At 43.8% G+C, this 24,659-nt stretch overlaps 2 protein-coding genes across 2 annotated transcripts in view; one reads left to right on the top strand and one right to left on the bottom strand.

The window, feature by feature from the left end:
- Positions 1 to 491: 491 nt before the first annotated feature.
- On the top strand, positions 492 to 15,208 carry NTAN1 (N-terminal asparagine amidase). Its single transcript, XM_016196235.2, has 10 exons — positions 492 to 623; positions 7,164 to 7,266; positions 7,343 to 7,408; positions 7,704 to 7,812; positions 9,882 to 9,955; positions 11,150 to 11,203; positions 11,721 to 11,774; positions 12,981 to 13,078; positions 14,370 to 14,483; positions 14,883 to 15,208. The coding sequence occupies exons 1-10, from the start codon at positions 543 to 545 to the stop codon at positions 15,060 to 15,062; spliced, it is 933 nt and encodes a 310-aa protein (XP_016051721.1). The 5' UTR covers positions 492 to 542; the 3' UTR covers positions 15,063 to 15,208.
- Positions 11,687 to 24,659, bottom strand: part of PDXDC1 (pyridoxal dependent decarboxylase domain containing 1) — a 49,921-nt gene continuing 36,948 nt past the window's right edge. The window contains exons 17-24 of the mRNA XM_016196230.2: positions 23,427 to 23,598; positions 21,092 to 21,210; positions 20,668 to 20,789; positions 19,487 to 19,579; positions 19,317 to 19,413; positions 18,299 to 18,403; positions 17,342 to 17,574; positions 11,687 to 14,537 (exon numbers count right to left, since the gene is read on the bottom strand). Coding sequence (XP_016051716.2) covers positions 14,478 to 14,537; positions 17,342 to 17,574; positions 18,299 to 18,403; positions 19,317 to 19,413; positions 19,487 to 19,579; positions 20,668 to 20,789; positions 21,092 to 21,210; positions 23,427 to 23,598 — 1,001 coding nt within the window. The 3' untranslated portion in view covers positions 11,687 to 14,477. The remainder of the gene's footprint in view (positions 14,538 to 17,341; positions 17,575 to 18,298; positions 18,404 to 19,316; positions 19,414 to 19,486; positions 19,580 to 20,667; positions 20,790 to 21,091; positions 21,211 to 23,426; positions 23,599 to 24,659) is intronic.

Below are 24,659 nucleotides of genomic sequence, written 5' to 3'. Positions count from 1 at the left end.
TATCCTCACTAGGAACTGTATGGTATCTTGCTGACCTTTTCTCCCATCTGTGAGTGCCTCTGGACGCCACGCCCCAAGCGTTAACATGATTTCTAAATGTGGGGCTAGCGAAGTCCAGGCTCTATTTTCCCAGTTTGACTGGTGTGCGTTTATTACTCACTAAATACAATCACATGGAGCAGCGCCGCAGGTTCCCAAAATCGGACTGGCTGAAGGTCACGGTTAGATGTAGAGCCGTGTTGCGAACCGAAGCTGGGAACCCCCAGACCCCGCACTCAGGTCAGGTTACCAGACCTGGAAACTGAGCCACGGCTCTAAGAGCGACGACTCCCTCCCTAGTTAAGCGCCGCTCCCCTCCCTTCACCCCCTTGCTTTCAGGACTACATTTCCCAGCGCTCCTTGCGGAGGAGGCTGGCTGCGGCCCTGCCCTCAGGTCGAGACTACACTTCCCACCGGGCCTTGCGGCCCCGCCCTAGATTTTTCTCCGTCTCTTGGGGCTGCGCGGCCTCCTCGGACTCGGCTTTCCGGGCGGCCGCCTCGCGATGCCGCTGCTGGTCGGGGGGCGGCGAGTGCGGCTGCCGCAGTCCGCCGGGGACCTCGCCCGAGCCCACCCGCTTCTGGAGGTGAGCAGGGCCCGGGCGGGGGGCTTCGAGGCGGACCCGAGCCCTCCTCACCCCGCCGCCACCACCCGCTCTCCCCCGAAACAGACTTTGAACTTGGCACAGCTGAGGTGCTGGCGGCGCGTCCGGGGCCCGGCCGCTGGCAGCCGGCTTCCTGCCTGCGCTGGGGGCATCTGTGGAGCTTTACCTTTGTACCCTAGAGGGCATCTGCTCAGTCCCCCTCTTCCCCCCCCCTCCCAGAGGAGGCGCGGGGGCCCTGAGAGGTTAGGTGACTTGCCCGTGTGGCACAGCTCTGGTTGGAAGACGCCCCGGGACACCCCGTTCGCGGGCCGGGCGGCCCCGACCCCGGCCCGACGCGGCCCCAGGGGCAGAGCTGGGCAGCCGCCTCGCGCGCGCGGGACCCCCGCCCGGTGGACGCCGCCCGGTGCTGGGCGCCCAGGGGCAGTAGGTCATCCGGGGTGGGCGGGGGCCTCCGGGCGGCCCCTCCGCGTCTCCCCCCTTCCCTGGGGCTGAGGGCTCCAGTTATTTTTAGCCTGAAGAGCGGGCCCAGCTTTTCCACGGCTGGGCGGAGTCGAGGACCACGCCCTGATGGTAGGGTTTTGTTTTGTTTCCCTGCTTTTGTCCTCAAATAGATCTGAGACCTTAGTCCATGCTCATGCGGAAACTGTTTGGAAAGGGGTTTTTACGGTTAAAAAAAAAAAAAAAAGAGTGGGGACCAAACCTCCCACTTGCTCCGGTTAAGGGGGAATCGGGCAATTGATTTAAGTGATACTTATTGAGCCCCTAAGATATACATGTTGGGCACTGTCCAGTATTCACTTCTACCCCTACAATCAGGGCATTTATAGTCTAGTTGGGGGGGGGGGTGTTAATCACATAACTGTTAAGTGCGGTAAAGAAAAAATGCCCCTTTTCAGTCTGAGATGTGCGGCCCAGAAACCTGATCTGGCCTGTAGGCTTAGGGGAGGTATTCCTGAGGTTTCCTCTGTAACAACTGCACAGTTTTGTAATGATTTTGTCTGCAGACTACTGTTGTTTATTCTCCCTGATCTGTCCCCCAGAATGTAAGCTTCCTGAAGGCAGGCAGAGTCTTTGCTTTGTATCCTCAGGCCCTACGACAGTGGAAGATGAGCCTGGAAATGAGTGCACTCTGTAAATATTTGTTACATAAATGAGTGAACAAAATGACTGGAAGGTGGGGAGGAGTTACTGACGGAAAAGGGGACAGCTCTGTGCTATTCTCAACTTGCATTTCAAGAAAACAACAGTAACAGTTGTCAGCGCATACCGAGTACTTAGCAGACAGCAGGCATTGTGCTAAGCGCTGTCCTTGTGCTATGTCACTGTCACACCATTAACTAGTGAAGTCAGGAGTAGGACTCACCAAGGGAAAAAAAAAATTCCTGCTGCATAAAAAATTTAGGTTACACTCTTTTTTTATTTATTATCCTCTCCCGAGGATATTTTTTCCATTGCTTTTCAGAGAGAGTGGAAGGGGCAGAGAGAGAGAGACATGGATTGGTTGCCTCCTGCACGCCCCTAACCAGGGCTAGTGGTCGAGTCTGCAACCGAGGTACATGCCTTTGGCCAGAACAGAACCCCGGACCCTTCAGTCTGTAGGCAGGTCACACTATTTTTGTGTCTGAAGATTTCTAAGGCAGAAAGAAAGATCAGTGCCCAAGGCAGCACACTGAGTGTGCAGAGAGGGGGAGATGTGGGCATATACCAGGGCAGCCCGCCCCTTTCGAAGGGATGTTTGGTTTATTCAGGGCGACGTGGCCTAGAAAGGCTGTGTAGTGGGGACCAGCTGGCATTACAGGAACACGGAGGAGGGAAGGTCACTTTCATTTGCAGCAGGCTGAGGGAAGGAGGGTGGAGGCATGAGAGAGATTTGAAAAGGGGGAGGGCTTTCTAACTGGGCGACTAGACTGTGCTCCCATGGCCAGGAGGGGAAGGGTCCTGAGGGCAGGTGAGCTGGCCAGTTTCCTTGGCGCAGAGAGGGTAAGAAGGGGAAGACTGAATATAAGCCAGAGAGGTAGGTCATACCTGGATTAGAGGGGTTTGGATGGGTCTTTCAACAAATAAGCAGTGGAGGGAAAGGAAAGATTTAACTATTTTTATATAAGTAGTATATCCTCTTTGAAAAAAAAAAAAAGTAAATGTCAAAAAGAAGAAAAAATAATTATGACCACAACCAGTCTTCACATTTTGGTAAATATCCTTACAGAGGTTTTTCTTTGTGTATGATATACTTTTAAAAATGAGAGTGTATCATATACTCTGTTTTATGATGTCTTTTTCACGTAACAATATACTATAAGTATGCAGTGCCAGCAGTTATAAGCCTGTCTCTAGCTATGCCTAGCATAGAATAACAACAGTAATAACAGTAATGCAGCCCTGGCCGGGTAGCTCAGTTGATTGGAGCTACCAGTATGCCAATATGCCAAGGTTGTGGGTTCAATCACCCAGTCAAGGCACATACAAGAGTCAGTCAAGGAATGCATAAATAAGTGCAACACCAAATCGATGTTTCTGTCTCCCCCCTTTCTCTCTTTTTTTAAAAAATATATCTTTATTGACTTCAGAGAGAGGAATGGAGAGGGAGAGATAGAAACATCAATGATGAGAGAATCATTGATCGAGCCTGCAACCCGGGCATGTGCCCTGACTGGGAATTGAACCCCGATCGCCTAGATCCTAGGTCAACACTCAAGCACTGAGCCACGCCCGGCTGGGCTCTTCCCCCCTTTCTCTAAAATCAATTTAAAAAATAACAGTAATGCAGCAGAACTTGCTGAGCTGCCCTATGAAGTAGGTGCAGGTACTATTCCCATTTTCCCGGTTGATGACTGTGAGGCACAGAGAGATTGAATAAGTTGCCCAGGGTCCCATGGGCATCCTGCAAGTGGTGTAGCCTGGATTGGAGCCCTGGCAGTCTGCCTTTGTCTCTCTAGCTGTGCTGCTCAGTATGGTAGCCACCAGCCCCAGGTGGCTGTTCACATTTAAATTAATTAAAATTAAATAAACGTTCAAAATCAGTTCTTCAGTTGAACTAACCAAATGTTAAGTGCTCAACGGCCACATGTGGCTAGTGGCTCCAATATGAGAAGCACAGATACAGATTGTTGTCATGCAGAAAGTTCCTTTCAGTGGGTGCTATCTAGAGTCTTCGCACTTTTTTAAAAAAATATTTGCCACACATCTTGACTTAAAAAATATATATATACACACACACACACACACATATATATGTGTGCATATAAATATATATATGTATTTTAAGTATGTTTTTATTTCAGAGAAAGGGAGGGAGAGGGAGAGATAGAAACATTAATGATGAGAGTGAATCATCGATTGGCTGCTCCCTCCATGCCTCCCCCCACACACTGGGGACAGAGCCCAAAACCTGGGCATGTGCCCTGACCAGGAATTGAACCGTGACCCACCTCCTGGTTCATAGGTCGACACTCAACCACTGAACCATGCTGGCTGAGGCTAGAGTCTTTGCTCTTAACTAGTCACTGGATGCACAGTAACCAGTCCTGCAACATCTTGTTAAATGGTTCCATAGAATTCCACAATATGAATGCACTGTAACTTTGTTCCTCCTTTTAAGCATCTAAGATACTTAAAATCTTTCACTATTATGAAAATTCACAGAGCTAAATCTTTATAAACCCCCTAATTATTCCTTCAAGTGAAATTGCTGGGCTCAGAAAGCTTTTTTTTTTAAGCAGAAAAGTGATGTAACAAAATCAGTGTTTTAAAGCAATGATGCTGGCAGCCATCAGGAAGGATGGAGTGGGCAAGGGAGACCTTGTGGGGGCGGGGGTCAAAGAAACGGGTGGGGAATGTTGACAGCTACTCCCTACAAACCTGCTCTGTTAACCCTCACACAACCTAAGGAGTGGCCAGCATCATGCCGGTTTCCCAGAGGAGGAGTTGGAGGCGCAGAGGGTCAGGAGCATGCCCAGGATCACTCGGTGAAAGGGGATTGATTCCAAGGCCAGCGTTGTCTTGCTCTCTGTCTTCCGTTCGTAAGTTCTGTGGCAGGAGTTTAGATGTGAGATCACGAAGGACTGAAATAAGGTAGCACAAGTGGGAAAGAGGGCTTAGTTTTGAGAGCTGTACCTGTTAATGATAATTTCTCACACAGCGTGCTTTGCAAATCACAAAGCACTTTTTATAACTGCTTTCCTGTTTTTGAAGGAAGAACCGACTGAATATAGCAGCAGGGTAAGGGGTCTGTGATCATCCTCAAGGATACAGCTAAGTGATCTGCTAACACAGGGGGCAACAAACTACAGCCACAGGCCAAATCCTGTTTGTGAATAGCTCATGAGCTAAGAATGGCTTTTACATTTTTAAATGGTGGGAGAAAAATCAAAAGAACAGTATTTTGTGACATGTGAAATATGAAATTCAGATTTTGGTGTCTCCCATAAAGTTTTTGGGGACACAGCTACAGCCATTTGTTTACATGTGGGCTGTGCTGCTTTCATGCTATAACACACAATCTGCAAAGCCCAAAATATTGACTCTGGCTCTTTTCAGAAATGGGAGTGCTGACCCCTGGGTTTAGAAAAGAGTGCCATTGATTAGGAATTGGGAACTGAGGGTGAGGTGTAGCACAGAAAGACTGATGGAAAAGAGATTTTTTAGTGAATCTTAGTGTCCAGAGAACATCAGAAGTTGAGGAAGCTGGGTTTATTTTTATATCAGAAAGGATGTGAATTTATAAGGTAGGGCTGGCTGTGGGTTTTCCCACAGAGGACTTGGGCTAAACTTTTTTTTAATTTAAGTGGAACACTGAAGCAGCATACCATTTCTGCTTTGTGACATTCTCTCTTCCAGTAATCCATGGTGCTTTTTCTTTGGGAAATAATAGGAGCTATGTCAAAAAGGGACCTGATTTTTGGTCTTTGGTATGAAAGTGATAATCATTTCTCACAAGTAGCTTTGCTTTTGGGTGGTGACCCAGTTGTGAAAATGAGTGGTAAAAATTTGCCTTTACTCCCTCCCTCTCCCTCTCCCAAAAGAACTAAGCAAAGGTAAGTATTAAAGGACGATAAAAAGGAAATTCTGAATTCTTCTTTGTTATTTTGAATTGAGGTGAAGTGAGAAGTGGTATGAAAATGAAAAGCGTTCTGCCACAAGGAGTGTTTTGAGTTTGAGAACCATCAGTTTCTACAGCAGGCAAAGGTGCCAAGGGGATCTTCACTGCAGTTCACTTAATTCTCAATCCCTTTCTTAAATCTAGGGGCTGCTCTCATTCTAATTGCTGCTTTGCTTCCAATTAATGGCAGTCTATTAAAAGAAGACACTGTATAACTCAAGCTGATCATGATGCTTTTTAATATGTTTTAGTAAGTACTAACCTAAATTCACACCAATAGTGAGATACAGTGAGAAGCGTGTGTAAGACTCTGAACACACTCTCCAGTCTAGACTGTATTACATACTCTGTATTACACATCTGGATAAAAGGTTCTTCATTGAGTTTATTTGTTGCAAATAAGAAGGAAATAACGATTTTTAGGGTTGTATCAGTTTGACATTTTTGAGAAAAATGTATAGTTGTTTTCATTTGAGAATTTAAGTACCTGAGTGTTTTCCCCCCAGGTTTACTACATAAGAATTTGTACAAGTATTCAGTTAGACAAAATGTTGACACCTAATATTAAAATATCCTTTTCATAGATTTGCGCATTTTCGGTTTTCTACTTTAATAATAATGTAACTACATCATAGAAGATTTAGAAAATAGAAGACGCCAGTTAAATTACTTGTGTTTGCCCTGTTCTAACATAACTGTGCTCATATTGGTGAATTTCCTTCCACAGTTTTTTCCTAGGTGTAGCAACATCTTAGCATTGTTGTATTAACAGCATGTTTATAGCTTTACCTTTTTTTATACTTTTGCATCTTGCTTTTCAGTGTACATTTCAAAACTCTTTTCCCTGTAGTCTTCATTTTCTGTGACCATACGGTTAGTAGTTGTGAGTTGGTTCTGTGTAATTTACTCACCTTGTTGCAGCTTCCAACTTTTCACCATCCTAAGTAACACAGAGATTTTGGATTATTTCCTCACTGTGGATTTCCAGGACTGGGATTATCAAATTAGGGGATAGGGAAGGTCTCAACCCCTCTGCCTCTTTAAAGGAAGTAAAGAAGGGATGTGGTTTCTGAGGCACTGATCCACTAGATAGGCCATACAGTCTGATTCTCTTTCCAGTTGTAAAATCACGAAGAGTCTCATATTCTTTAGTAAAAACCGTGAAAAAGGATTTTGCATCTTATTCCATAGGCACTAAAATCTTGTTTTATTGGTTAAAAAAAAATAGAACTTTGGTTTTTTTGCATTGTTCCACTTGATAGTTACTGCTACCTTTTTATTTTAGTCTTTCTGCCAAGTAACACACACACACCTTAGACCCAGAAGTGTGGGATTCCCACTTAGGGCACACTTTGGCTCTCTCCACCTCGCTAGTTAGTCTTCACTAATTTCCATCACTATTTTATTTTGTTTTAATTAAACAGGAAAGAGCCAGACTTCTCAGAGGTCAGTCTGTTCAACAAGTGGGACCCCAGGGCCTTCTGTATGTTCAGCAAAGAGAGCTTGCAGTGACCTCCCCAAAGGATGGTAGGTTAGGAAGCAGTGAATTGGGCATTATCCCAAAAGGCTATTGGATATTTTATTTTATTTCTTTTTTAAACAGGCTCCATCTCCATTCTGGGTTCTGATGATGCCACCACTTGTCACATTGTGGTCCTGAGGCACACAGGTATGGCGAGAGAGATGAAGGAAATCATTACTTAAACCGACCCAAGTTTGGGACCATTAATTTCTCGATTTGAGTGTCCTGGTGCCCTACTGGAAGCCTGACGCTGCTTACCTTTCCTCTGGTCTGCATGGTACCTCCCTGTCGCCCTGGTCAGAATGGGTTGGCTGGGCAGCACAGTTTCTGTTTTTTCTTGCAGGATATTCAAAGGCGAGGCGGCCTGAGGGGACAGGCGTAGACCTGGCTTGCCCGAGTTCTCACTGGGAATAACATGAGTCATTTCACCCTTGTTCTTCAGGTAACGGGGCTACCTGCCTGACACACTGTGATGGAACCGACACCAAAGCTGAGGTCCCCTTGATCGTGAACTCCATAAAATCCTTTTCCGATCACGCTGATTGTGGAAGGTGAGCTCTATGCTGCTCTTGTTTTGTGATATCGGGAACTTGGCACCCTTGTGTAGAGGAAATAGCTGTGGAAGCCGTTAGAGAAACATAGAGCGTCAACCACACAGTGGCTGTGTTGTTCCCCTGGAGAGAGCTTGGCACAGCATGGCCCCTTGTCAGTGGTTGTTGAATGAATGGGTGATGGGTACAGGCAGGGAAACAGTGCTGAGTTGTAAATGGAAGGTTTGACCTTGCACCTGTAGTTTTATTTTCAGTGATGTATTTTTAGGTGCGCATATACTAGACATTGCTTTGGTATACCCCAGATGCAATATCCCTTCATTCATTCATTCTTTCCTTCAATTATTTATTGAAAACTTTCTATGAGCAAGAACTTGTTATAGGTGCCAAGGACATAGCAGGGGACAGAGTAGACCAAACCTGCCCCCGTGGTGTTCATATTGTAAAGCAAGGAGCCATTCAGTAAGCAAAGGAGGATGTTAAATGGTGACAGGACTGTGGAAAAAACCAGGCAGGGAAGAAATGGGGGATGGCTGAGGGGCTAGGGAGTACAGTTTTAAGTGTCAGTATATCAGTGGTTTTACCAGGGATTCCTTACAAGAGCTGATGTCTGACCTGGCCGTCTATCACAGCATCTAACCCTCACTGGTTACAGGAAGTGTAACCACCTCCATTTCACAGCTGCTGACACTGAGACTCAGCTGACCCGGAGTCACACAGCTAGCTAGTGGCAGGCCCATGATGCAGTCTGACCCGTCCCCTTCTCTCTCTCATCAGGCCGACTTTGCAGGCTTTACTCTCATTTTACTTGAAGCCTAATATAGCCACTGAGTTCAACTAGTCCATTCATATGCAAGTTCTTAGAATCCCAGGGATTAAAAAAAAGCCTCTCTCAGAGTTTTAGTACAACACAGATCAATTTTTAAATTTAATTCTACTTCTGCCTGTGTTGGTGACACGGGCTGGGCCAGCTTCACTGGCATGCAACCTGTGCAGTTGCAGAGTGGACTTTTTATTTTGCAGTGGGCCCCACAGATTATGTAGCCGGATCTGGCCAGAGGCCCAACTCCATGAGTCTAGGAATGCAGTTTTGAGATATCCCTGATCTGATCATGGTACTGATTTGGTCACTCTGGAAGGTTTGCTGCAACCTGGAGGCTGGTGTCAAGCAAAGCCATGGTGATCACTGCTCCTCTTACTTTAACTGTTTATTATGAGGCCCCTTGATGCTTCGCCCTGTGCCGATAACTTAGAGTCCAGTTTCTCATTTCTGTGTGAAATACAGCCGTACTTTCCAAAGCACTAGTCCCCAGGTGGTTATAGGCTGTGGATGGGTGGTTAGCAAATGGGAAACACATGGCTAAAGATAGTTTTTTTACCTGTCAAAATTCTTAGGGTTTTTCTTTGCTAGTGTGTATTGTGACTCCTAGGGAGGGGTTACAGTAGGCAAGATTTCCCCAAATTATTGAACTCTAAGAACACTTCTTTCCGTCTCATGAAGCTAACATCTAGGGGGACACAGTGGATAAGCATGTGCTTTAGACAGAAACTCCATTTCCTTCTCTGTGGGATGGAGATGGTCATTCCTGTCTCTCTGAGAGAGGTGGGCATTAGAGGAGACATCACTGTGGAAAGTCCACTTCAGTCCCTGCACAGATGGGCTATGGCCAGCATAAGCTGTCTTCCCTTCCACTCCTCTACCCCAGGTCCTCTAGGCGAAGACTTTGAAGAAGTTTTTGGAGATATCTGGGTGGGTAAATAGTATGAGAGTCTTATTCTTCCTGAGCAGAGTTCCTCACCCTCTGCATCTAGGCGGCATCGTATTTGTGCTAAAATATAAATCTGCTTAGCCATCAGGGTCCCCAGGAGCTTGCCTGGCCTTGGTAGCCTCACCATTTACCCCAGCAAGCCACACAGGTATCTTCTGTGTGCATCATGGCACGAACAAGGCCAAGAAGTGCTGCTGTAGAGCGAGGGTTCACAAAGCTGAGAACTACCACTCAAAGCAAAACCAGTGCACTGTCACTGCCTTGTGCTGGCCTCTGACCACCGTCCCATCTCTTTGCCAGGCTGGAAGTGCACCTCGTGGGCGGCTTCAGTGACGATAGGCAGTTGTCACAAAAACTTACTCATCAACTTCTTAGTAAGTTCACTGTTTTTTCCCCAAACTTGATAAAAATTTATACCTATTTTTGCTTGGATAAGAATCCCAGTGAGGACACACCTTCCTGGAGTGACATAAGCTGCTCAGCTTGGAATCTGACATAAAGACTGAACAGCGTACAGCTATATTTTCAGGGGCTAATGGGATGGGACAAGATTTTCTTTTAAAATAGCAGTTGATGTACTCCAACATAGTAAATGCTCTGAATTATGTGAAAACAGAACCACCCTTTGGACAGAAATGTCCATTTTAATCTGTAGAAAATGAAAACACTGATCATATTTTCCCTACTCGGTGAGCAAGTATTTTTTAAAAACACATTGTTCCGTGTTAATTAGCCATGAGGCAGTGAGGTAACATATTCACATAGTGCCAGAATATACATTGGTACAACCTGTTAGGAGAGCAATTTGGCATCATGGTAAAGTCTTAAAAAGGTTCACATCCTTTGACCCAGTAATTCCCCTTCTGGGACTCTATTCTAAGAAAATAATCTGAGATATGCACAGAATTTATGCCCAAAGATGGGCAGTAGAACATTTACAACAGGAAATAATCTAATGTTCATCCATAGAGGAATAGTTATATAGCTGTTAAAAAATAGTATGAAGAGGTTTGAATTCCATGGGAAAATACATATGCACAAAAAAATAGGGATATAAAACTGTCTACATGCTGTGAGCTTAGCTGTGCACAGAAAAGTGTGGAATACACAGCACATTAACTGGGATTATGGGCATTAAAAACCCATATACTTCTATCATTAAAAACCCATTACTCCTTATACTCCTGTATTTTCTATATTTTTGCAGTGGTCAAATTTTTTATGACTCTGATAATCAGGAAAAAATGTTACTTAGGAAAAGAAGAGTAAAAATCCTATGAGTCAGTTTACCCTCCCAAACCTCTCAGAATAGAGAAATGGAAAGCCTTGGTCACAGTTTCCTTTGGGCTTGAGGCTAGGAACATGGTTGTCACTTGGCAGGCAAGGTTCCGTGGCGCCAGTTCACGCGGATGTGGCCTCTGATGGACAGGCCAGGTTGTGGCTGAAAGGGCAGTAGACGAGATGGCTCAGCTGGCATCTGTCCCTCCATCCCCTTCTTGACTTGCTCAGCATATGTTCTGCTAATTAAGGAACTTTTTTGACATCCAGTTTTAAAATTCTAATTGTAGGTGAATTTGACAGACAAGAAGATGACATTCACTTAGTGACATTATGCGTGACAGGTAAGTTCTGCCATCTTTCCCAAAACAAAGCTGTAGATTTCAGGAACGTTTTGCCCTCACTCCTAAAGGAGGACTCAGCCTCAGTACCTCAGTCACAGATGCTTTGCTTTGCTCTTGTTCTGGCTTTCCCCATCTGCTGGAATGGCCTTCCCCTCCTTCCCATTGTCCAAATCCTATCAACCTCAGTTGAGATGCTGACCCACTTCATTGCCACTCATCTTTCCTTCCTTGGGGTTTTCAGAAGCCCCCTCTGTACACCCAGGACAGGAGCTGCCACCTTTGTGGCAGAATGCTGAGCATGTGGACGGTTGGGAGCCACTAACTTTGGAAGTGGCAGTTTGTTCAGTATAAAGCTGAGTGCTCTGGGACTCAGCAAGGAAACAGGAAAACCATCCCTTTCATGTTCTGTTTCCCCCCCTTTTGTGGGCTCCTTCTTGGCCTCTATTTTACAAAATGAAAGCAATGTTTAGAATTTCTTAAAAATTGGATCTTAAAATTTATTTATTTTATTTGTTAGAATTAAATGACCGGGAAGAAAACGAAAACCACTTTCCAATCATTTATGGCATTGGTAAGTAGTGTTTGAGTGTTGGAGGCTGTCCACATGTTGACAAGGTAGGCCCCGAGATCTACTGAGCCCACTGATGTCAGTATGTCACAGCCTTAGGTTCCTCTGTGTGTTTGCTGGGGGAACCCTAGGCAAGTAGCTTATCTTCTCTAAGCATTATCTACAAGAGAGAGGAAATGTCCACATCCAAAGGCCAGCAAGGGAAAGCCAGGTGGCACATATAAAGCATGGATAGCACCGTCAATAATGGGAGTGTCAGTGGCGCTCTGCGCTCCTGAGGCAGCCAGTTGTTTTTCTCCAACTAGCGCTCCAGGGGCTGGAGTGGGGCATAATGATTTTCTTATGTAGGGAACCAAGTAAGGTTTTGATTGAGAGCAAAGATCCTCCAAAAGAAAGTAAAACTATCAGATGAAAGAAAATCCAGAAACTTTCATCCTTCTGTGATGGTCCCGGTCCCCAAGACTCCTGGGGATATAATAGGATGAAACTGGCTGTATGCAGAGGGCTTCCGTGTCTGTAATATTTTATGTATTGAGCTGAGTGGTGGGTACACAGGTGTGCATTATTTTGTTCTTTGTAACTTTGTATATATCTGAAATGCTTAGTAAAAATTAGAAAAACAATTGCCCTAACCAGTTTTTCAGTGGTTAGAGCATTAGCCCGAGGATTGGAGGGCCCCAATCTGATTCCAGCCAAGAGCATGTACCTCAGTTGGGGCACGTGCGGGAGGCAACCAATCGATCCCCCCCCCCCCCCCCCAAAAAGCAATGGGTAAAATATCCTTGGGTGAGGATTAAAAAAAACACAATGAAGAAACCCCCACCAGACTTGGCCACAATCACAGGCCACCCCTCTACCTAACCCCACCGTCTGCAGACATGTTTGGTCACAGGGCTGCCCGGGACGCCTCGCCACGCACCTGCCTGAAGAGATGGAGGGCCTGCCCCACGGGGCCGGCCCTTGGTTTGGGACAGTCTCACCGAACCTGACTCAGCTTGGGCTTCAGCCATTCTGAGTGAGATGCTTGGCTAAGAGATTTTATTTTCCCTTTCCAGGAGGGGGAAGCTCCAGGCACTTAAGAGTAATTTTGTTCAGTTTCCATTCTATTTGAGAGGCTTAGCCATATTCTGTTACATATGGTGGGAGACCTGTGAAAACTTCCCATATTTGTCTTTTGTCAACTCAAAGTCATCCTGTTGTCCCTCACAGCTGTCGATGTTAAAACTGCAGAGATTTACAGAGCCTCCTTTCAAGATCGTGGTCCGGAGGAGGAGCTGCGGGCTGCACGAGCTTTAACAGGAGGACCAGTGAGTCTGGAATCATCTTTGTGTTAAGGAATTAAGGGAAAAAAGGGGCATCAAGGCCTTAGAAATGAAAAGTTCATGTCAGCTTCTTTAAAGCTGTGAATTAATCAGGGACCAACACACCCACCCACACCACTCTTTCTCTCAGTGCTTTTAGGTTATAAGCTCAAGACCCCGATTCTCTGCCTGGAAGGTAGGGGAGGTAATGTGAACCTCTAGCATCCAATCCTAAGAGAACGAACCCCTTTTACTTTGTAAGAACTTCACCTAAAGTCCCTACAAAGAGGGAGCCAAGAAGGGGGAAGAAGAGGTTTCTCCCCTCTGTATCTCAGATCATATACTCCTTTGGACCAAGTAACTAAAGAGCAATCTGCTGGAAAGAATTGATCAAAAGACTGATCAAATCAACTTAAAAGTCTGATTGCCTTAGGGTCCTTTTTAATTAACATTTTAATTTTAAAAGTTAGAAAAATAAAAACCTAAGACTGGCATGCCACTTGAGGAATGGGTGAAAAAATCTTTTAAAAAATGTGTAAAAGCGTGAAAAAATAGAAATCACATTCAGAGCACCCAAAAGAAATCAGCTCACTCATGAAATGCTCATATTTTCATTGGAAAATAATGTTTGGATTCAGAGTGACCTGTTTTGCCAACCCTTTAACATTTTTAGTGTTCCTTTTATAATTTCTCAAGTAGCATAACAGCCTTGATTTAGCTAATATTCAGAATATACTTCAATCTCAATAACCAAAATCGAACATTGCTGGTTAAGCTGAGAAAGACCATTGACAAACTTGAGAATTTAGGGAGTTGATCATTTGGCAAATTAGCATTTTTGTTTTTCCTTTCTGTTGATGAGGCAACAGGCACTGTGTAAAGTTGCAAGGTAACTTAGCTGCTTGGGTATAAATAACAAGGCAGTGTTTTATGTAGTCATGAGGAACATGGGCTTCAGTTAGACACACCTGGTTTGAGGCCCAGCTCTGATGTACCTGTGGGCTATGTGCCCCATCTGAGTCTCAGGTTTCAACCAAAATGGCAAAAATGCCATCTTCATGCAGGATTGTTGTCAAGACTAAACAAAATAATAATATATTACCCACAAAGTGCAGTACCAGACAGTCGGAAATATTCAGTAAGTAGCAGCTTTTGTTATTAGGAGACAAACTTGTAAAGAAGCTTATCATTCAGGTAAATGCCTTAACTGCTAGACTGCACTGGACCATGCTTTAATGGTAGGGTTGGAGGAGCTGGCAGCGTTCCTTAAATCCTGTCCTTGAACTGTCCCTTTCAGATGGTTAGCATTTATGATGCAAAGACAGAGCGACTCTGTATAGGACCGTACTCCTGGGTGCCACTTCCACATGTGGATTTCTGGTTGCAGCAAGATGATAAGCAAATACTAGAGGTGAGAATTTACAGGTTGGGCCAATCTTAACTCTCTGGACCCTGGTCTCCTCATCTGTAAGAAAAGAAAGGGTTTAGACTAAATAACAGCTGCTTTTCCTTCACTGGATATTTATTTTGGGGATGGCACTGACAGACCCCACTTAACTTCTGTATCAATTGGGGTTAAGTAATGTCCTGAATAGATACTTGCACAGGTGAAGCAGTAAGCAACCAATTGCTTTTTTCTCATTAACCCATATACCTCAGTTCTTATGTAATTTTACAATGTATATATATTTACATGGTGACCTGAGGCCGTCCTGATTAATGTTTAAGGACCACAAGGATATCTTCATCTTTATCAAAGTAGGGAACAGAGCGAGGTTATTCTCTCATGCCTCATATCTTGTTTTTCCAGAACCTCTCCACTTCACCTCTGGCTGAGCCCCCCCACTTTGTTGAACATATTAGAACCACCTTGATGTTTTTAAAAAAATACCCATCTCCAACAAATACACTATTTCCTGGAAATAAAGCTCTACTCTACAAAAAAAATGAAGATGGCTTATGGGAAAAGGTCTCTTCTTCAGGAAGCTAAACATAGGAATTACCAAAGAAAGCAACTTTTTGGCATGACTGAGACCATTGGTGGGGGTTGGACAGAATATGAATTTGGAATCTACATCCATTGAGTCTTAGTGTCTTTCAAATGACTTTCAAAATAAAATCTTATTTTGGCAAAGATATTTGTTTACTTTTTGCTTTCCTAAAAAGTTGATATCCAGCTTTTCCTTTCTGATTAGTAATATCGGGCAGAGGAGAAGCCATCTGCTCACTATTCTATGACAGCTATTTCAGTTACTTAGATAAATATTTCTAATTCTACAAAATTAGTGAATAAAGGAAAAATTATAGTTGAATCTGCTTTAAAAACAATAGTTAAAATGCAGTAAATTTCAGCGAGAATTTGGGTTTTTGGCCCCAAAATATTTTAGAAGCATCAAATCCAAAACTGATATAAATACAGTATACTTCTGATGAATGAGATGAAAGGTTCAGAAAGACAAACAGGGTTTGATCTCACTGTCCTGCATTATAATTATCTCTAAAATAGGTGATTTCCCATGAGACTAAATTTAATCTGAATGGCACAGAAAACCACTGATAAATCTGTTCTTTTAGGTACTAGGTCATAAAAATGGCCAAATTGTGATTACTATGCAAATTCTGTTTTTAGAAATCTTTATTTTTCTGAAGTTGCTGTCTGTCCAAAAGGAAGTCACTATTCCTGACTGGTAAGATTATGAACTGAACTCACTGGGAACAATTTCAAGAACCTTTATTGAAACCAACATCCAAATAGTATCTCAAGGTGAAATTCTGTTTCAGCAAAACCAATTTAACAATTCCAAATATATATAAAAACATTTAAAAATTAATCTTGTTAAAGGTGATAATTTCCCCTTCCCCCATTTTATCTGCTATACTTCATTGCACCAAACAAACAGGGAAGACTTTGTTTAATCATCTGCACAAAAGGAGAAGAAAAAAGAAAATTGCATTTTGACAAGTGGCAAATGTCAGAAATCACATCAAATCAGGTGTAATTATAGGCTTACTGTGGTATAACTAAGGCTTCCAATACTACAGTCCACAAACCCAGTGTGAATTCCCACCGTCTCAAGGTCGCCCAAGTCTGACTGCTGGCTCAGGGACCATCCCTATGGTAAGTGAAGGGGTGCCGTCCTTCTGGAAAGTAGACATGGGCGGTCATTAAGGGCTAACGTCCCATTACTTCAGCAGTACTCTGGCTTGGTCGGCCTAAGAAAGGTTACTTTTCTGGTTCTTGTTTCTGCGCTGGGCCTAAAGGGGTGAGCTGCTATTGAAACTCTCATGTGAAACAGGTCAAAAGTATACTTATTTTAGAATTTAAATTTAACTGGGTGCTACACTGCATATTTAATATTAGGCTCTTGTTAAGAGTAGCATCTACTGGGTTTTCAGATATTAAACATAGAAATGAGCATAGTCTGTTCTTTTGTACCAATTTAAAAGCTTTACCAGTATTTAAAAATATACATATATATGGTCAAGAAGAGTCTTTACAGTTACTCTTAGTAGACGAGTCCTTTAATTACTTTACAAATAGGAAGGATATAAAGGGAGAAATGGATTTGTGGCAGAGGAAAGTCACAGACAGAAGCACTGCCCAGTCTAACTTGCTTGACAGCCTGCCACAGCTTGAGTGGACACAGTCCTTATGTCTCCAGGGAAAGCAGCAGTTGGGGTGGCAGGAGAGGGCTTCTGACACTCTTATTTACAATCCCATTGAAACCCATTCTCCTTGAAGCCAACACAATCCAGTTGTACGCTACAACCTGACCAAACTAAAACCAACTAAAATAGATGGCAAAGAAAGCTGTCTGTCTCTCCTCTGCAGTAGTACAGCAGAGAACCCAGAGAGTTCTAAAGAAAGCTGTCTTACCAAAAAGTTATGTGTAACCTAATAACTTATGCTATGTTTACAAGATAAGAGCAAATGTTTCAAGTGGCAGGCACTTGACATTCTGAGTGTTCTTTGTGAATAAAAAGTGTTTACAATAACTTGGGGAAAAATGTATTACTACAGTTGGGTAGACAGAAACAGTAGTTCTCTGTACCCAAAAAATTAGACAAAATCAGTTACCCCCTCGAAAGCCTGGCTTTCAGGCACATATTTGTGCAAAAATCCAGTTAAGCAGAAATAATAGTAATTTCTCTTACATTAGCATGTGGCACAGTTCACATTTTCAGTATAACTTTATCTTCCATAACAATATTCAGTACAGTCTCAAACCAAACACTTGAGTTTTATCTTAAGCTTTCCGGTGCTTCTACCTGTGGGTGGTCATCTTCTGGGCCCTGGGCTCTGTTCTGGAAGGCTCCAGTCTGCTCCACTTCCTGAGGGGTAGGAGCCCCTGGGCGTTGCTCAGGGCTGTTAGCCTCCAGGGCCTCTTGTTCTGGCCCACCAGACAGGTGCTCCATTTTTTCTAAGTCTTCAATGTGACTGACTGAGCTTGTTTCGCTTAGAGCATCTGAACCTCTTAGAGATCTTTTAAAAGGCTTCTGGCCTAGAGAAAGATGGGATGAACAGCACTGAAAGTTTGGTAAAGGATACTTTTGCAACAAAGCTCTTTGTGCAACAAGAGACTGCTTTATTAATTCCAACTGTTGAGCGGAAATCCCCGGAATTACTGGCTCTGAGGCATTTAAGTGATGAGGCAAGAGAAGAGTTGATAATGGACTAACATGCTTCCAAGGCTGGGAACTTTGGTGGTCACTCGTGAAAAGCTCAGGAGAGTAAACACCAGGTTAAACATGATGCCAGCTCTCAAGACCCTAACTTTCCCCTCGGGAGTACTACAGAGGTAGTCCTCCAAGGCTGAAACCCAAGGCTATCGGGTTATTTAAAGGGACGGCTGGTTTTAATTGAAGAGAAATGGGACTTTGAGTTAAAGACCATGAAAACAAAGGCATGCCGGTAATACCAAATGGAAAAAATTACATGATGCAAAAGCCTATTTTCCCAAGAGAAATACAACCCGTTTTTTGGTTTGTTTTTAAAATTGATTTTCAAAGAGAGGAAGGGAAAGAGAGAGAAAAACATTGATGTGAGAGTGGAACGTCAACTGGCTGCCTCCTGCACGCCCCTACCGGGGATCAAGCCTGCAACTGGGGCATGTGCCCTGACTGGGAATCAAACGGACAGCCTTTTGGTACACAGGATGATGCCCAACCAACTGAGCCACACTGGCCAGGGCCAACCCGTTTTCTTTAGTGTCAATGAACTCATACCTGGAAGTCTCTGTTTAGTGCGAGTGCCTGAGGGGGTCTGAGGCGGTGTTACTCCTGTATCTTGTACTTTATAGACATACGTGTGTTCTGTGGACTCCAGAGAGCCTGCCAGGAAAAGAAAGGGGTGGGTGGAAACTCCTGAAATAGGCTGCTCTGGGAGATGGCTCCACTCAGCTGTGTTCCCTGCTGAGCTTCCTCCAGCCTTGCTGCCTTGCACAGACTGGTGGACACTTGGGTACTCCTGAAACATGCCAGGAACCAGTGAACGCCATCTCCCGGCCGTGCTCAGGAGTCCCGGCCCTGCTGGGGTTTCATCCTTGTCTCCCCAGGTATTCTGTGAAAACAGCCAGCAGTGTGGCTGGCCTAAGCACGCCTGGAGAGCCAGACCCAAGTGGGAAAGATCCCAACTTCCCCCTTGGACTTCTGGATGCCTCTTTGCTAAAGGCTGAGGCGTGGCGGATTAAAAGATTACCTCTGGTTGTTATATGACAATGAAGACATTTCCTGGGGAAGGGACACAGGAAGGGGCCCCTGGTAGGACAGGAAAGGCGGAGTCCTATAGTTGGGTATCATCTTGCCCAAACCCCAGCAACTGGTAATTCCTTGCTGGTTGCCTAGTTTGAAATTAAATGGTCCAGTTCTATAGACCATGGTCTTTTACCTGTTTCTCTCAAAGGCAGTCCTTTGCTGGGCAAAACACTAATGAGGACTGCAATATTAACAGTGAACCAAAATGCCCAGACACAGTCTTAGGGTTTGAATAGCTGAGTGAACATGTTCTTGTTGCATTCCAGAAAGAGGTCTGCTGTGGGCAATGTGTATCTGCTTTTGTGCCACTTTAGCCGTGGGAGGGATAGAAGGGAGGTGAGAAAGTCACAGGGGCAGGCAGACTACTGGCACAGTACTCAGGATAAAGCACGGGACACATACAAGGCTTTTTAGTATAAGTGTGGGATCCCAGGGCATTTGGTCAAAACTCTCAAGGTACATGAATCTGAGAGGAGGCTGTTAGTCCTACCTGCTGTTAAGTTAAAAGTTCTTCCCTTCTGTGAAGGCTGGACCGGAGAAAACCAATTCAGCACAGATCCTACTACAGGGATCTGCCGTAACACCCCCTGCAAAACATAACATTACTCAACATCATTTTGTCCCATCTGGATCCCAGCCTGAGCCACTCCGCAGACTCACCTCTTCCAGAAGGCGCTCCTCATTGGCCTTCTGCAGTTGAACCTGAGCTTCCTGAATTCCTTTCCGAACCACTTCTGTCATGTTCTCCAAAAGCTGTGTTAAGACGAAAAAATGCATCACTTCTTGTCTAAACTTACTGCTTGGGGCATAGAATTAATAACACAGCACTGGGGACATTTTTGGAATGGAATTCTGCACTTTAAAACATCAGTGTAGCCCAGCTGTTGTGGCTCAGTGGTTGAGCATCGACCTATGAACCAGGTCTTGGTTCAACTCCTGGTCAGGGCAATCTGGTTGTGGGCTTGATCCCCAGTAGGGGGTGTGCAGGAGGCAGCTGATCAATAACTCATCATTCATGTTTCTATCTCTCTCCCTCTAGAAGATCAAATAGAATAAAATGCTCAAGGAGGCCTATGCAGACAGACCTTGTGACCAACCTCATTAGCCAGGGAACAGAGAGGAGAAATAACTGTTCCTATGATCTGAATCTTAGATCAATAGAAAATAGACACATGGCTTCACATTCGTGGAAATGGGAGTCAGAAGTGATATAGTCAGAAGAAACTGCAAGTCCACTCAAGAATGAATAAATATGGCTCCTTAGCCTCATTTCAGGCGTTCTTCTGTTCCCCATCCCCACCAAAAGTGAAACACGCAACACAAGTTTCTGCCTCCTCTTACATGTCTTGCTTTGGTCCCTTTCCTTTTGAGTGATTTCTAGTGACTCAAATCTCTGGTTTGGAGAACGAACTTTGAGCCTCATAGCCTGCTCCTCCATCCCAAGTGGCCAGCAAGAACAGGTCTGTTACTGTGGGAAGTTCCAGTTATCAGAAACATCTGTTTCTTTCAGCCTCAGGACCCAGCTACAACCAGGAAGTCTTCCCTGACCTTGTCAGAGAAAGCATCTTCCTGAATGCTCAGCTACCCCTAACTTCTACCCCATAGCATTACCACCTCACTGGGTTGTATCAACCTCTTTCCCTCCCTGCTTGTGAGTTCCCTAAGGGCAGGGACCATGTCAAAACAACTTGGCATTTCCCGATGCTCGGCATAATGCCTAATTTCATAGCAAACATTTAAAAACTTCTTGGGAAAGAATGAATGAACAGACATTTGTAACTCTAGCTAGTTGCCTGGGCAAAACCTAGAAAAGGAATGAGATGCTCATTAATCTTACAGACCCTTGAGTTTTCCTCAATTTCTCGGCCTGTGACTGCAATGGTCTCCACTAGTTCAGAAACATCTACGTCGTCACTCGCCATGCCAATATAAATACAACTCTTCATACTTTTATACTCAGGGCCTGTGGGAAGAAACAAAAGACCAACCTGGTTACCTGTCATGAGTCAGACATGGGCCTGCTTTCCTGTACAACAGCATGACCACGCACAAAGGAGCCTCCCTATGGGTGAGGAAAGTGGTTCTAATGAGGAGACTGGAAGCCCAGAGGGGCTAGCTACAGGAGCTATCTCACCCCCCCCCCCCCCCCCCCGAGGAAGAACTAAACCAACGTTTCCTCAAAGAGACAGAGACGTTTTCTCTTAATTAAGCCAGTTAGAAATGTCCTTGCAAAGTTCACAGTTGACTTATAAAAGTAGTAATTACCCATTTTAAATGTAAGGTCAGATTCCAGTTCATTTAACTTTTTCAGGAGTCCAGCATGGATTTTTTCCCCTTCTGGATCTAATTTCAAACTGTTCTTATCATCATTAGCATGTTCATACCTATAAACAACACCAAACAGTAGTATTTAAATCTAGAATCAAATGTCTCTTCAGACACAGGGCTACGGAGGGGAATATGCTATGGGAGATTACCAAGAATGTAGAATGAAACAAATGAGAAAAGGAGCCACTCTGGGTTTCAAGACCAAAAACTTTCAAGACTGTCTAAGAAAAGGCTAATTCTGTAAGTCCATGAAATTTAGAGAGAGGGGGCAAGGTCTGGAAGTCTCACCATTTGTTTTTAAATTTGTCTTTATTGTTGAAAGTATTACAAGTGTCCCCCTTTTCCCCCATTAATACCCTCCACCCTGTACCCATCCCCCCAGACCTTCACCCCACTACTGTCTGTGTCCATGGGTTATGCATATAGACATATAAATTCTTATGTTACTCTCTCCCCACTGCCACCTTCCCTCTGAGATTCGTCAGTCTGTTCCATGCTTTTACGTCTCTGGATCTAGTTTGTTCATCAGGTTCCACATATGAGTAAGATCATGTGACACCTGTCTTTCTCTGACTGGCTTATTTCGCTTAACCTAATACTCTTTAGGTCCCACCATGCTGTCTCAAAGGGTAAAGGATCCTTCATTTTTACAGCTGCATAGTATTCCATTGTGTAAATTCCGAGAAGATGCTTGATATGATTTCAGTCTTCTTCAACTTGCAGAGATTTGTTTTGTGTCCTAACATGTGGCCTATCTTTGAGAATGTCCTATGTACATTTGAGGAGAATGCCTATTCTGCAGCTTTAGAGTGGAATGTTCTGTAAATGTCAATTAAATCCATCTGACCTAGTGTGTCATTTAGAGTCACTGTTTCCTTGTTGATTTTTTGTCTTGAAGATCTATCCAGTAAAGTCAGTGGGGTGTTAAATTTCTCTCCTTTAAAAAGAGTCCTCCAGAAGTGTTTTTTTCTCCCCTAGCCTATAAGAGTCTTTTGTTCTGGGGTGGGTCTCTTGTAGACAGCATATATTTGGTCATGTTTTCTTATCCATTCAGCTACCCTATGTCTTTTGATTTGGATATTTAATCCATTTCTATTTATGGTTATTAATGATAGGTACTTATCTATTGCCATTTTATTTCTCTATTCCTATGTTTCTCCTTCTATTTCAACTTCTTATTACAGCAGTCCCTTCAACATTTCTTGCAATGTTGGTTTGGTGGTGATAAACTCCTTTAGCCTTTTTCTGTCTGGAAAGCTCTTTATTTTACCATCTATTTTTAATGACAGCCTTGCTGGATACAGTAGTCTTGGTTTCAGATCCTTGTTTTGCATTACTTTGAATACTTCATAGCGTTCCCTTCTGGCCTGTACAGTTTCTGATGAGAAATCAGCTGACAACCTTATGGGAGCTCCTTTGTAGGTAACAGCTTGCTTTTCTCTTGCTGCCTTTAAGATTCTCTCTGTCTTGAATTTTTGGCATTTTAATTATGATGTGTCTGGGCGTGGGCCTCTTTGGGTTCTTCTTGCTTGGGTCTCTCTGTGCCTCCTGAACTTGTGTGACTTTTTCCCTGACCAGGTTAGGGAAGTTTTCTGCTATTATTTCTTTAAACAGGTACTCCAACCCTTGCTTACTTTTGACCTTTTCTGCCACTCCTATGACGCAAATGTTACTGTGTTTCATGTTGTCCCACAGCTCCCTTAGCCTGTCCTCCTGTTTTAAATTTTTTTTTTTTTTTTTTTTTGGCTCTTTGATTTTTTCATATCCTGTCTTCTAATTCACTGATCAAATCCTCAGCTTCCCCTAATCTGCTCTTCATTCCTGGTAATCTCATCATTTGTGATTAAAAAAGGAGATGTCCCTCATCCTGAAAGGAGATGGAAAGCAGCCACAGGAAGGATAGCACACTGACTAGAGAACACAGGAGTTTTCTCTGCTGGGGAAATGGGCTCTTTTTCTCATATGCCATGGACAGGAATCATCTGTGAGTTGCATACCTGTATGTATCTTCTCTTAGCGACTGATGAGTTGGCACAGAAAGCACATAGAGCCACTCCTACTGCACTGAGTGCAAGGGTGGGCCCCATCATCTGCTGCATGTGCTTCTGTAAGTGCCTAGAATATCTGGTTTAATGTTCATTAGACATGTATACTGTGACTTCACATATTCATCTGAGATTTTTAAGCTGGTTCATAAAATGACCCACCATGATCTTTATACAGCAAAGAGAAATTAAAACTTTATACAGCAAAGAGCAAGCCAAAACCATACCTAACAACCCCTATTCCAGGCCAGTTAGGGTCATCAACATGTAAGAGGCCTGCTGTTCCTGTCACTTCCTGCTTGAACTCCTCTCGCAGTTGTAGTGTACAGGTCAGGACTGGCAGCCTGCTTTCTATGCAGGCTACAAGCTGATCCACATCTTCTCCCCGAGTTCCTAAAACTGAAAACATTCATAGAATGTTAGAGAAATGCTTAAGGAACAGCTAAAAATGAGATGGCAGGGTTCCCACTTCCTTTACCAAAAAGGCCAACAGCTCTAGGTACATCTAATTAGCTGGAGCTGAGGAGCTAAAAAATAAATAAATAAATAAAAAGATACTAAACCTAGATATCTTTTAACACCTAGAATCTGGTGTTAAATATTAAAAATTAACATAGCCAGCTCCTCCAGGTATAGACAGTTTTCTTAAAAAGACAGAATTAGCCCCTCCAATTTAATACACAATGAAACGCTAATGTAGAAATCAGATTATTCCCACAGATTCTGCTTAAATCAAGTTATAAACATCCTATCGCAGGTTAAAAACAAAGAGGCAAAACACAGTTCTTCCTGTACATTAACTTCTTGGAAAGAAAGGGATTTGGGCATGTTTGTGGTGGGAAGGCAGGAAGGGCAGGTTGATGAAGACAGAACTAAGCCACTTCTGAAGGTCAGAGCCTGAGAGGTCTCAGGGCTGCAGGGATCCAAGAGTCTTGGCACCATCACTTCTTTGATTCGAACACTGCACAATGACCTCACTGAGCCTCAGGACACACTGCCTTGGTGTCCTCAGTTTGCTTTTCGAGTTTTAGAGACCAAGCATCTGGGGCTGGGGGTAAGGACCCTGCACCGCAGGAGCACAGACTCTTTGAGAATCCTGAGGCCACCAGCCATCTTCACAATAGCTTCTCTTTACAGGACAGATTCCTAAACTTCCCTACTTTGATGTTTTTGAGATATCTATCCCAAAATGTTGAAAATGAAAAACCACCAAACATTTTCTGAAAATGTCTAAATCATCTAAAAATAAAAGCACAACAAAACATTTTAATACACCTTTTTTCAGCTTATTTTTGAGTGCCTAGTATAATATGCTAAGCACTATATGAGGCATTTCATATACCTGATCTCATTTTAATCTTCGCACCATTACCATGAGTTAGTGGGAACAGGTCTGGAGATAGGAAACTTGCTCAAGGTCCCCACAGGTATGAAGTGGCCTGGCGGGGACAAATACCCAG

Source organism: Miniopterus natalensis, chromosome 3 (genome assembly GCF_054644295.1).
Source record: "Miniopterus natalensis isolate mMinNat1 chromosome 3, mMinNat1.hap1, whole genome shotgun sequence".
Taxonomy (NCBI): domain Eukaryota; kingdom Metazoa; phylum Chordata; class Mammalia; order Chiroptera; family Miniopteridae; genus Miniopterus; species Miniopterus natalensis.
The sequence above is the reverse complement of the archived record's forward strand: the minus strand, read 5'-3'. Positions and strand labels throughout refer to the sequence as shown.

Excerpts from the sequence above, each read along its gene's own strand:
- NTAN1 (XM_016196235.2), top strand. The coding sequence starts at position 543 with ATGCCGCTGCTGGTCGGGGGGCGGCGAGTGCGGCTGCCGCAGTCCGCC. Across the intron at positions 624-7,163 it reads GAGCCCACCCGCTTCTGGAG|GAAAGAGCCAGACTTCTCAG; the intron begins GTGAGCAGGGCC and ends TTAATTAAACAG. Across the intron at positions 9,956-11,149 it reads ACTTACTCATCAACTTCTTA|GTGAATTTGACAGACAAGAA; the intron begins GTAAGTTCACTG and ends TTCTAATTGTAG.